We start from the raw sequence: 12,807 nt of genomic DNA on the forward strand, positions 1-12,807 counted from the left end.
TTAGTGCTGTTGATGGGAGACGTCCATTTAGTCAGGCACAAGCAGCCCTACTGTTCAGCAGGACCAGGCCCTGTGACTCGTGTAAAAAATAATAATAAAAAAAGCTCCACTGGTTCGGTGCTTTTACAAAACTGCAGAGCGCAGCAATAACTTACTCATCTGCAGTGTCACATTCAAACCTAATTTTGAAAGATCTGCTGACTACAGGCTAATTCCTACATCACAAAGCTCTGGTTCACTGTCAAGAGAGAAGAAGAGAAAAGGCTGGCAGTTTTATTTTTTGTCTTATTTTCGTGATTCTTTTCAGATTTATTACTTTATTCACTTGCCTCATAAATATATAGTCATAATGCTATGGGCTATTTCTTTATTCAGTAGTGGAAATTGTTTTATCACATTTACTTAAGTACAATTTTGAGGTATACTCTACTTGAGTATTTCCATTTTCAGCCACTTGATACTTCTACTCCACTATATTTCTTTATTGACCTTAATTACCAGTTACCTCGCAGATTCATATTAGTACAACATATAATCAAAAAATGATGGTGTATTATTTTAGGCCAAGATAAAACTTCACAAGCTGCCCGGCAGATAAAGTATTACAAATGGATTAGAGTCATTGATGTGTCAATGTGTGATGCACACATTGACACACCAATGACTGTGTTCCAATAATATCATATACCTAGAAAAAATAATCCAGTGTAATTTTTGTTTATGAGCCACGTACTGAATATGTACATGATCAACTAAATCTAGAGCCAGGACAGGGGATGTGATATCGATAGTGTCAAATCCTGCTTAGAGGTGGAGGTCTTGGTCAAAAAAACATGGGACGTTAACTCAAAGTCAACTTTTAAGCCAGGGTTGTTAATCTTCTTAAAAAAATATGGATGTTTTTTGTAGAAATTTTCATTAACAAATTGACAGCAATCAGTGAATAAATTGCTCTGACAAAAAAAAGAAAAGAAATCTGCCGCAGAACTGTTAAAACTCTGTCCAAACAAGCTGCTAGTTTAACAGCTGTGAGTACTGACAATAGCTATGTTTCGTTGTTTACTTTCATATTGATATGTTTATGTTCATAATGATAATTCTGGGGGAGTGGCTTTAGAGGGAGGCCTTAAGGGACGGACTGTCAGCGTTGACGACTTGGCGACTTTCTCGCTGAATTTAGCACCTTTTGGAGCTAGTGCTGCTAGCTACTTCCATTGGAGAAGAGTTGGCAACACTGGGCTGGGTGTTTATCAGTTGGTTGCATTTTTTTAATCTAGCATGCTCTCGCTTGTTTTCTCAAGATAACCAACCCTGTCTTTAATTTATTTGTCACAAATCTTTAGTACTAAAGAAACCCAATTTCCTGTCCATATTCAAACAGTCCCTAATCTTTTCTTAAACCTAACCTAAGAAGTGTTGTTACCAAAACAGGTTTTGCACTGCAGGGGGCTTGCTAGCTTCTGTTGATGGATAATCTTAGGAAAATGCAACATATACAATTGTTGTATGAGGATACTTTGAACAAATTCCCACCACAAAGGAACAGAAACACTAAACCATTTTCTTTTTTCTTCTTCAAAAAGGCTGAAGAAGATTGCAATTGAATTTGTAGCAGCCAACATCTCTTAATAACAGCCTTTATGATGAAGACAGCTTTGAGAGATTGCTACAGATTGCGGCAAACAACAGCATAAGAGGATTGTGGAGAAAACTAAGCTTGACGTGAACTCTATATTGTTTTAAATCCATAGGTAAGCTTCAGATTTAGCTTTCTGTGATGAATTTTTATTATTATTATTATTATTTCTGACAGATTCCCACCACGTGCATCATGGCAAACGCTTGGACACAGTCGAAAAGAACCCATGGCTTTCATCCAACCGCTGCACCCAATTTCATGCCGTTGCAATCCTCCAGCGGTGGGTTAAAAGGCTCCGCGTAATCCAGCCCCGGTTTGTCTGAAGTGGCCTGTTTGTACAGCGCGCCGGGCGTTTGAAGAGGGTTGTGACTGAAACCGCTGCGGGATGATTCTGAACCAGTTATCGGAGCTCCAGCGGCATGATGACAAAGGCCTTTTTTTGAGGCGGTAATCAACTTTGCAGCCCATGCAGAGGCTGAGGGGCGAGAGAGCTGAGCTGAAAAGCGATGTATCTGTTTCACCTCCGATCTCAGAGCGATCCATAGAGTGGACCACAGCCTTGCTATAGTTCGGCAACAGGGAAGAAGTCTCAAGATTAAAACAGTGAGATCTTTCTCTTGATTAGGCCTTCGGTTGCCCCCACCCCCGCCACTGCTGCACCTGCTAGCCACAGCCCCTGATATATGTGCTCCCTTCTTCCCCTCCCTCCCTTTCTCTCTCTCTCCCTGTCTCTGCTTTCACTGACTGTCTTTCTTCTCCCCCCCTCTCTCCCTCCCTCCCTCCACGCTTTCCACTGCTTTTGATTATCGGCAGCGACCAAGAAGTTGTGCTAGCGAATCTATCGGAATTTCATCTCCTGCCTGGCTCGCAATCACTTTTGCGCGCTCGCGCATACCCTGTGCATGTTCACCAAAAATCTATTTTGTTATTCTCTCTCCAAGTCTCTTCCTCTCCCCTTTGATCACAAACACCGGATCCCTGCATAATCCAGGCGAGAGTTGAGCTGCTCGCTCATTTTCTCTGTTTATCACTGTAAAATGCACTGAGGAAACGCTTTCACGATTCCGGAGCGAGGGTTCGACGATAGAATCGTTCTCGCTGAATTTAGTGAGTTTTGGTTGAGTCGTCATATGTGGTCTTACGACTTAATTAGTGCTAAAACACCTGTAAAGTAATTGGGGAGACAGAATAGGATGTTTTAGGGATCCCTGCAGGGGAGTTCTCTGCAGCTGAGCGCTCTGACAGAGAGATCGGAGGTCCCCGTGAGGTGCAGGACAGTGCAGGTAAAGATTCAAGGACACTGCAGATGAGTGACACCGGGGCTTTGACCTGAGCCCTGAGATGAGGGACAGTTTGTCAAAAAGCAAAGCCACCTTACTGCCTGCAATAAATAAATAAAATGAAAAGGCTAAGGCTGGCATTATTACTAATTTTTCTGAATGTCAACATCAATGCGTCAATGCTTTCCGACTTTCCTACATACTCTGTGACACCAACTCACCAGCCCATTTTTTATTGCTGATGTCAGCAAAAATAAGAGTGCAATTGAGGAGGATTCGCCCATTCCTGATTAAAAATAACCTTACTGCCCAAATGCAGCATCAGGGAGGGTCCAGGTGGGTGATGTAGCTGCACCTAGGATAGCCATAGCTATCCCCCTAGCAACCCTGAAAAAATCCCTGTTTTTTAAGAAACTCTGCTTCAGAAGAAGGATTAAAGTCAATAAAAGAACGGCAAGGACAAACATGGATGGCCGTTGGCGTAGCTCATCCAAAATCCATGTTCCTAAGGAACATGGATTTTGCATTACTGCTCTTGGACATGTTGGTATTTGTAAAACACTATAGCGCAGTGACCTTTCAAAACGTGCCTTTATTTTTACAATTAGAGAGGGGTGGGCGAGATGCGGTAAACTCACCTGCATGCGTATGGCATGGGCACACGTCAACAGTGTTTCTGTAATAACCCACTCTGCAAGAGCGGGGGAGGTAAAAGTTTCAGACTCCATTGTTCATTGTTACTTGGTCTTTTCATGGGATTTTGTTGACATGAAGAAACATATAGAACATCGCCAGCCTTATCCTTTAAACTGCACAGAGAAATAACATTTCAGTTCATGCTGACACAGTAAAAATCTTCCAAATGATCATTTAAGCGTTTCTCTGGGACCTTAAGGCAATGTACCAGAAAAGTTCCACTCTGTCCTTATCTTTGCTGTCACTTATTTTCTTCTGGACTGTCCAAGTCTTTTTTTTTTTAAAGGAAAAAAAGGGCGAACACATCCCAAAACTTTATGAGTACGCTTGATCTTATTTGAATACTGATGAATTTTCCTTCACCGTGCAGTGTCTTTAAAACAACCATCAATAATGAATGTGTGATAGTCTGGGCACTGTTTGCTCCACTTATTCTCTTCAATCACAGTTAACTTTTTAATATTTCACTGCGGGTGGCTGAGGCCAATCCACTTCCCTCTCTTGGTCCTTTTTTTTTTTCTTTAGCTCAGAACCCAAACATTGCCCTATTTTGGAGTTCAAAAATATTCCCGATGAGGAAAGAAAGAGAGAAATGGCAGTTAATAGGAGACCACAGAGCTGCTTAAATATTAAACTGATGGACGCTGGTGACACAGAAAACACAATCTTCTTTTCCTACAGCTTTGCATCCAAATCCAAATGGCAATTGTCTGGTCAACAAAACAGTCATGGGATTTAGAGTCTTAAAGCCCTCAGCATATTTGTGTCAGGGTGCTCGTCTGTATGTGCTCGTTGTCAGTTTTCTTGGTGTTGTCATTGTAAAAAATTCAAAGTCAAGTCCACATAGTACAAGCAGAAAGTGCAGTTTAACTTAAGTTCTTAAAGCTCATATTTCTATATCAACAATGGATCAAATTAGTAAGTGTAATGGGACAGCCTGGTCTCCACGAAATCACGTCCCAATACAACTATAGTGCATTGTTAATAGCCTTTAGAGGGATGTCTCCTGGATTACAATTGTTTTTTACGTATCACGATTATGTTTCTAATCAAAGTCTGTAGAAGTCTGCGTAGGGAGAAGGATGGGTGGGTTATTGGAATGGATGGGTTAAACAAAAGCATAGCTGTTCGTGTGTGATAAGAAAAGTCAACTTTGACTAATATTATGTTGTGTTGAATGTTTAACATTACTTTAGTCATGTAACAAACTTACTACTTTAAGCCAAATCATGTTCTTTTACGAACACTAATCAAGTAAGTTTTTTGGCGTTTTAGTTTTTAATGTTTCCATTGAGACGTAATTGAGAAATGCAGTTGTATGGGGATGTTGTTTTTTAAGAGACGGAGGGGAATGGTAAAGAGGTTGCTCATAGTCGTGAAAACGAAGACAGTTATCACCCAACTCTACAGTACCCTTCAGCTCTACAAGGTGTTTAGCGTCTTTTGCTAATTCTTGCTAAAGTGGCCAATTGCTCTAGGAATATTGGCCACATTCTGCCCTATACTTATTGATTTACTAGTTTATGACGTAATACATGGGGCATTCTGTCATGAATCACTTTATGCCTCAGCCCTTTTGATTTAATCATTATTTTTTACATGTTAACCTATATGAGTGTTAGAACGTGGTTTGATTTACCAGAATAACCAACCACTCAGGAGACAGGAGGCCTCAAAGCTTGCCCATATTGGACGCCCCACCTCCCTTAAAACACAGATAAAAAACTGAGTCATTGGGAAGCTACACACAATGTTTATTTCAATAGTTTTGGTCCCCCCAAAAAATACAAATAGGGTGATGTTTTGCCTTTTAATCTTAATTTTCTACTCAGCTTTCTAGACTATATTACAGTGTTTTTCTACCAGAGTATTGGTTGAAAACATCATTGCCACATCTAGATGTACAAAGCTGAACTTCCATATTTCCATGTTTGTGACATCACATGCACATTGCATGTTTTCAGCTGTGGGTTTTTACTGCCGGGCGTTTAAACGCTCAAACCAATCAGCACATGAGTCATGACAGGGACATTGGGAGCCGCTGCGTTGGGCTATAAACAGCGTTACAAAGCTCAGCAGCAATATCTGGATATGACTTGACTTCAGCTCTTTTTAATACGCCATAGATGATTGCACGTTCCAGTGAGCCACCATCAATCCTGATCACAAATAGAAATACTGACAGTCACACCAAGATGCATGGCCATGATGCACAGTTTTGCTCATTTCTGTTGCTTAATGAGAGGAACTGTCATGACCATGGCCATGTCTCTGTTTATTCCTTGTGTTTCATGTGTTTTCCCTTGTTTGGTTATCTCTGTGTGTGTGTCTCTGAGGTGGGTGTGTCACCCCTCCCACTCTCTCACCACACTCTTCCCTCACTCACCTAATCACCTCATCAGCACAAGCATACTCACCTGCTCCAAGCCACACACCTGCCTTCTATCTACTCATCAACTCTGCAGTATTTAAACACCAGTCTCACACACACTCACTGCCAGATCGTTCTCCGCATTATGCCAGACCTTCCAGCGTTATTCCCCGGACTGATTTCCCGTTGCCGACCCTGCCTGTCTGGACTTACCTGCCTTGCCTGTGCCCCAGTCAACGACTCAGCCTTCTGTCCCCGACCCCGAGTTTAACCTCCGCTTCCTCTGATTTCCGTCTGCCTGATCCCCTGCCTGTTTCCCTCTGAGTCTTATCCTGCCTGTCTGTATGCTGAGTTCTCTGCTTTAAATAAAGCGCCAGAACTGTATCCGTCTCCTGGTCGTCCTGCTTTTTGGGTCCACACCACATTCCGTAACAGGAACTAACAGAGAGAAAACAGGGCATACTGGGTTCTTTCACATGTGATATGTGGTTCATGTTGTAGCAGTTTATGTTCATGTCCTGTCTCATGTTCATTCACATCATTTATTAAAAAAAAAAGAGAAGAGAGCAAAAAATATTTAAAGATTACTTTTCAGAAAATTTGTAATACAAAAATAAATGGTTTAGTCTAAGTATCAAAATGAGTTTTTTCTCAGACTCTGCGCCAGAAATCTCAACTTAAGTAGCACTAACATCCACCAAACGTTCCAGTTTCACTCCTATCTATATTCTGAAGGTTTCTACAGAGTGGGTTGTTTATACATCATTCATAGCCTGATTTACACATTTTATTCCCACAAACATGGCCAAAAATGTATTTTTATGGCTGTTTACAGCATTTTTTGATTCATGGAGTGATACAAATTCCCTCAGTAAATCCCCATTTGACTCTTATTTGTCAACAAAATGAATGAGAATTTTGAACCTGGCTTTGTCTATTTATTCTGTTCAGGAAATGTATCAAAATTAGCACATATTTAATAAGATAATGCCTCATTTACATAGGTAAAATTAAAATGTCATACAACGGGCAATACAAAAAACAATCGTCGTGATGCAAGTAATGGACTAGGTCAGTTTGGTGAAATCGATAAGTTAAAAATACTATCCTATTCCGCTTGGGTGTCTCCCCTTGTATGCATATTGATAAACTGATTGTCAAAGGGTTTGATCAGCATGTGCTTAGTAGATGATAGGTTGCAGAAAAATGCCAATCAGTGGTCTACAGAATATTGGTTTTTCATTGGCCTTTTCTTCACTTTTAACAAGCTCTTGTAGATCATCATGGGGATTAAGTTAAATTCACTTTCATTTAAACAAAACAAAACAAATATATATATATATATATATATATATATATATATATATATATATATATATATATATATATATATATATATATTTCTGCATGGAATCTTGCCTATAGCTCTTTCTCCAACATCCCTTTGTATCTGCGGTGCTGACACCTCGAACACCGACAGTTGAGCTTTTTACATTCAGCTTGTGGATCTTCCCCATCAATCATGCAATTATGCATTGAGTGTCCACCCAATCACAGAGGTCAGGTTGAGCGACTGAAGATGCTTCAGTAGGGATGACATGCAAATGTTTGCGAGGGGGCACGTGTACAATCCAATTAGAAATGATGCTTTTTTGGGGTCGGGACCCACAGGGCATTCTGGGTGCATGTCCTTTGGGAATCTATGCTCGGCCATTACAGAGCCATTTGGACAGTTTATCGATCAATTACAGTAAAGGGGGTCATCGACAACCACACAGTCAATGTTCGGTGTTGTACATACAAAGACAAATAAGAATACTCTAAAATGTGAGAAACAAGGAGCGCTTGTTCTATACGCCGTGAGAGCCCGCCGGTATTTCTCACATACACACACACACCTCCCTCGCTCGCTCTGCCTCCTCTCTCTCATCCAGCCGGGTGGAGGATCCAGCGAGGAGGGATAGAGAGGCAAACGGAGCGACGGAGAGATGGCGAGCGTCAACATGGGGCCGAGACCGCCGCTTCTGCTGCCGCTGCCGCTGCTGCTGCTGGAGCTCGCGTTGGTCCTCCTGGTCGTCGTCGCGCCCGGCGTCCGAGGTCTAAACGGCGACGACGACCAGAGCCAAGACACCGAGTGCAAGATGAAGAGCGTCACCGTGTCGGCGCTGCCGTTTCTGCGGGAGAACGACCTGAGCATCATGCACAGCCCGTCGGCCTCCGAGCCCAAGCTGCTGTTCTCCGTCAGGAACGATTTCCCCGGGGACGTCGTGGTGGTGGACGACCTGGAAAACACCGAGCTCCCCTTCTTCGTCTTAGGTGAGTTCTTGGAAAACACGACCGCGTGTGTCCGCCGTCCATTAGCCGTCAATTGAGCTGATTAAAACCCCTCTCACTCTTCTTTTTTTTTACACCCGAAGCACCTGTGTTGTTAGCTTAGGCCTGGTTCCATGCCATGTTTCCACTGCTTCGAAAAACACTGTCGGCTATATAACGGCAAGAATATACAACTGACGCCATTAAGCTGCGTTTATATGAGGTAATTAGTCAGTCAACGGCTGCTAATTAGTTTAGCGACTGTTATTGATAGCGCTGTGGTGAGCTAAATCAACACTTAGCACTTCCTATTGCAATAATAGGCCGCATAGCATTCTTATGCTAACAAAATAGTATTTTATTCCCCCATACAACTATAGTTAGCAACACATACATTTGTAACACTGTATGTATTCTCCCTTGCGTTAGCATACACGCGGTTAGCTACCTGTGTTGCCAACTACTTGCTAGTTAACACACTAGCAGGTATGCAGCCAAACTCCTGTCACTTTTTATACAACTTTAGACGCTTTTGGGTTTTTTTTTTGTTGGTACGTGGTCACTTTGTGCTGTCAGCGTCCTATGTGTTTTGTAATTGCTTCAGAGCGACAGTTCAACCGGTGTTGTTAGGTTTCAGGCTTTATAAAACCAAACTTATCCAAGTTGAGACGGAAGGAAGTCCGTTTTCACCTGGTGTTAAGGTATGGATGAACCAGACCGCGGCCAAAGTTTGCCTTGTGGAAGTTGGCTGGCCGCTGTCCATGGTGCTGAATGGCCGCTGCTGCTGCTGTTGTGGGGGATCTCCCTCTGCTTCTGCTAGCACTGAGGCACACTGTGTGGCTCTGTATGGTTTGCAATATTACAGTTGTACACACAGTTTTTGTCAACTTTGTCTTTTTTTTTTTTATGTTTTTGTGGCAATTAAGTGTTGTTATCGCTGGCTACTGGCCCTGATGGTACAATTATTTCGTAGTCTTATTGGCCCCAAGGCAGCAAACGTGTGTGTGTGTTGGATGTTAAATGTACTCAGCTGTTTTATCTTTCCATGTGTCTTTGTTGTCACTTTTCAAAGCAGTTGCCTGTTTTCAAAAATACCTTTTTCTAACTTTTGTCTTTTTATCCATGGATATAGAAGTTTCTCTCTCATGGCATATATGCTTTTGCACTTCGCACTTCGTGGTTGAGGAAATAAGCAATGGATTGTTACATAGAATATTTTAAAAACCAAGAGACCTTACATATAGGCTTTAGAAAACCTAAAGATATCACCAATCAGCATTATTTCCTCTTATCTTTGTCAGCACACAGTAAAAGGCTGACAGGGAACGAGAGGGGTGAGGGAAAAAGGGTGACGTGCCACCGGATTTGTACTGATTAAATGTCCAGCATCTTAATCTCCTGGACCACTATGACAATCATGGACATTTGACTTTTCAGCCTGCACACAGTATTACCAATTCAATACTGTAATACTTAAAGCATTAAGAACTCAGAAGAGTTTGCTACCAGCTTAGCTTTAAATCACCCTCATTCAGATTTTTTTTGTCCAACGGGCTAAAACAACACATGCAAACTGCAATAATTTATGTTTTCCTTTGACTAATGGTGGAGACTCCAAAGTAATTACTGTTAACGGTTAAACATGACAATTTGCTTTTTTGTTATTTGATTACCGCAAATAAATAAAACGATGTGTGTAGGGGCAAGTAAAAACTGATTTTGGGCAAGTAGATTTCTGACCCACTTGCCTGGACAAAATCTGAAAGGGTTGGCCTTTTTTTTGGGACCAAACTGAAACCTTCTGATGGTTGATGCTACAGACACATTTGGTTTGGAACTCTAAAGGTATAGATGTTCCATTTTTTTCCTTGTCAATACCGATTCAGGTACCTGAACTTGCATATCTGTCGATACGATCATCTGGTGTGACAGATTTTCCAGTGTTAAATATTGCTAGGTTGCTGCCTTATTGGTACTGAGCATGTGCAACTCTTAACAGAAATGAGACAGAGGGAGATCCAGAAGTAGACAGTGGAGAAGTATCACTATTTGCAGGTTCCGCAAACACAAGTCATATTTTTTGTTGTTGTATTTCTCAGTACTTCAGAAAGCACTGCAGTGTATATATTATAATTTCTATGTGTGTTTTTATTAACAGGCATATGGATTCTGGGGAATAACCCCATGATTTTCTCTAATGATGTTTGCAGTACTATTTGAGTGTTTACGCCATGAGATCACGCTGACTCTTTTGAATAGTTTGTGTAAAGGCCTGATTTAGACAGCAGTTAATTCATTATGGGGTGGAGGAAATAAGCTGAGATAAAAGTGCAGCACAAGCGATCTCTCATGAGTGGCTTTGCATATTAACGAGTCCGAATTCCTGTCTGACATTTCCTTAACGTAGCACTCTACACCAGTACGGAACACTTTTTAATCAAAAGTCACATCTGGGAGGCCTGAAACAATTCGTGCTGCAGGTATAGCATCACTGCGACCCAAGTTCAAACACTGGAGCAGCTGCAGCCTTTCATTTATCTATTTCTTTCCCCCTCTTTTGTCTATCGCTTGATTTCCTCTGCTGTCTAACAAAACCTCCTCTGTGAAATACAGGCTGCAGGCTCTGAATCACAAACCAGAACTTTCCCCCGTTGTGTAAACGTCTTCTCAGGAAACAAAATCAATTTAACATTGTGCGTTCGTATCGATAACAAGCAGTAATTACATATTAACCGGTGTTTCAGCAGCACTGTGATAAGACGCCTGCCGGATGCTGTTAGTGTAAGCCCCAAACTCTTTCTGGCTGCCCAGTTGTTGTTGCCTCACCCTAGTCGTCTCCTGGGCTGAATGAGTCTGCCACAGCCACGTTGTGATCAATGGAGGACATGGTTCCTACACAGTGTAGGGTAGGCCAAGTCAGCAGCAATGACCACAGTTTTCTATTGAGTTGCAGGATTAGATTTTAGAGCACTTGATTGTATTTGCACGCAGCTTCATAAGGAAAGACATTCCTTAGGTTTGAGGATCTTACTGGATACAGCACAGATCTGGGTTTATCAAAGATCTGTGTAAACCATAAAAATTCTAAATGTTATCTTTACTTTGTTATTGTGATCTATAGAGGTTATTTGCAGAAAACACGCAATTCAAATTCATAGGAAATACATGACAAATGGAATTTATTTAACTATTTGCTTTGATAAAAATAATCATTGTCATTAACAGTTCAAATGATGTAATAAGTTTCTTAGAGCTTTCGTAAGGAAGGTAATCGGGTCATAATTCCCTCTGTGTTATCTTTTCTGAGAAGCTCTGAAAACATAACCTTCAAACAACTGGATTTATTCAAGTTTATCGCCAAAAACTACATCTTATAGTTATTACATAGGAATTGGATCATGATACTGTTCAGAACTACCTTCGCCTAACTCTCATTTTTACAGAATAGAGCTTGAACGCACTGTGGGAGTCAAAGAGACCTCCATTATCGTTAGCTGTTTAAAAGCTGTATGAAAGTCCTAATGACAAAAACAACAGTTCAAAAAAATAAAGCCCTTACGGGTTTATGTAATTAGCTAGGAGTCTCTTACCTAAGCAATGCAACAAAGTCCTTCTTCCAATGGACTGTTTATTTTCTCCTGATACTCTACAATAGTCTGTCAAAACATAGAATTCAACTGTAATTTGCTCAAAGTGCTTCATCCCTGCTGTAAAGCTCCTTCATGTGCTTTATGGTTTTGTAGTTTCTTTGGAGCCATACTTACATATTTTCGTTTGTTCTTCTTGTTAACATGCCAATTGTAACAGTTGGCAGAAGGTATCAAAAGATCCGCAGAAAGTTCTCAGAACACTTCTGGAGCATAATTCGCTTCATCGTCCCACCATATGCTCAACGTACGCAAACGTAATGCTCTCAGTCATGGTGGTGTACTCGGTCAGCCTTAGTCTTTGGAACATACAGTATGGAAAGTATATATGGAAAATGGAGTAGGTTGTGCTTTAGAAGTGCTTTCAGAAGTTTCTGTGCACATGTTAATACTTTCTTCTGCATATGACAGAAAGTCAGCCTTCCTTTCAACGCTACAGGCGAGGAGCGTTTGACAGTAAAAAAGACTGAGCGTCACTTTATGCAGGTTTTGACTTTGGACCCTGACCACTTCAATCAGTTTAATACACAGTGCTGTACCCTCGCACCAGCAGCACTGAGTCCCCTATCCTCTCCCAAGTCTCATCAGGACACCTCATCCAACCCACAGTAATTATGTGAGCGTTTGAAGACCTCAGAGAGACACAGATCAGACGATTTTTTTTTACAGGGAAGGTCTCAATGTTCTAGTCGAAGGCGGAACCATGAAGCTGAAAGCCTTATTTTGGGAGGAGGAAAAAAAAGGAAGCTTGTCATGAGGCATGCTGAGATTCTTTTATTTTCCTTAGCCCATCAACCTCTTTTGAAGTAACATCATTTAAAAAGTGTATCTGCTTTTATGTGTGTGTGTGTGCAAGCGGTG

General features: G+C 41.3%; 1 protein-coding gene across 1 annotated transcript in view; it reads left to right on the forward strand.

Moving 5' to 3' along the window:
* Positions 1–7,555: 7,555 nt before the first annotated feature.
* astn1 (astrotactin 1) overlaps positions 7,556–12,807 on the forward strand; it is a 407,842-nt gene continuing 402,590 nt past the window's right edge. Inside the window, exon 1 of the mRNA XM_054603250.1 lies at positions 7,556–8,302. Within this exon, the coding sequence (XP_054459225.1) occupies positions 7,975–8,302 (328 nt within the window). The 5' untranslated portion in view covers positions 7,556–7,974. The remainder of the gene's footprint in view (positions 8,303–12,807) is intronic.

Source organism: Anoplopoma fimbria, chromosome 8 (assembly GCF_027596085.1).
Source record: "Anoplopoma fimbria isolate UVic2021 breed Golden Eagle Sablefish chromosome 8, Afim_UVic_2022, whole genome shotgun sequence".
NCBI lineage: Eukaryota > Metazoa > Chordata > Actinopteri > Perciformes > Anoplopomatidae > Anoplopoma > Anoplopoma fimbria.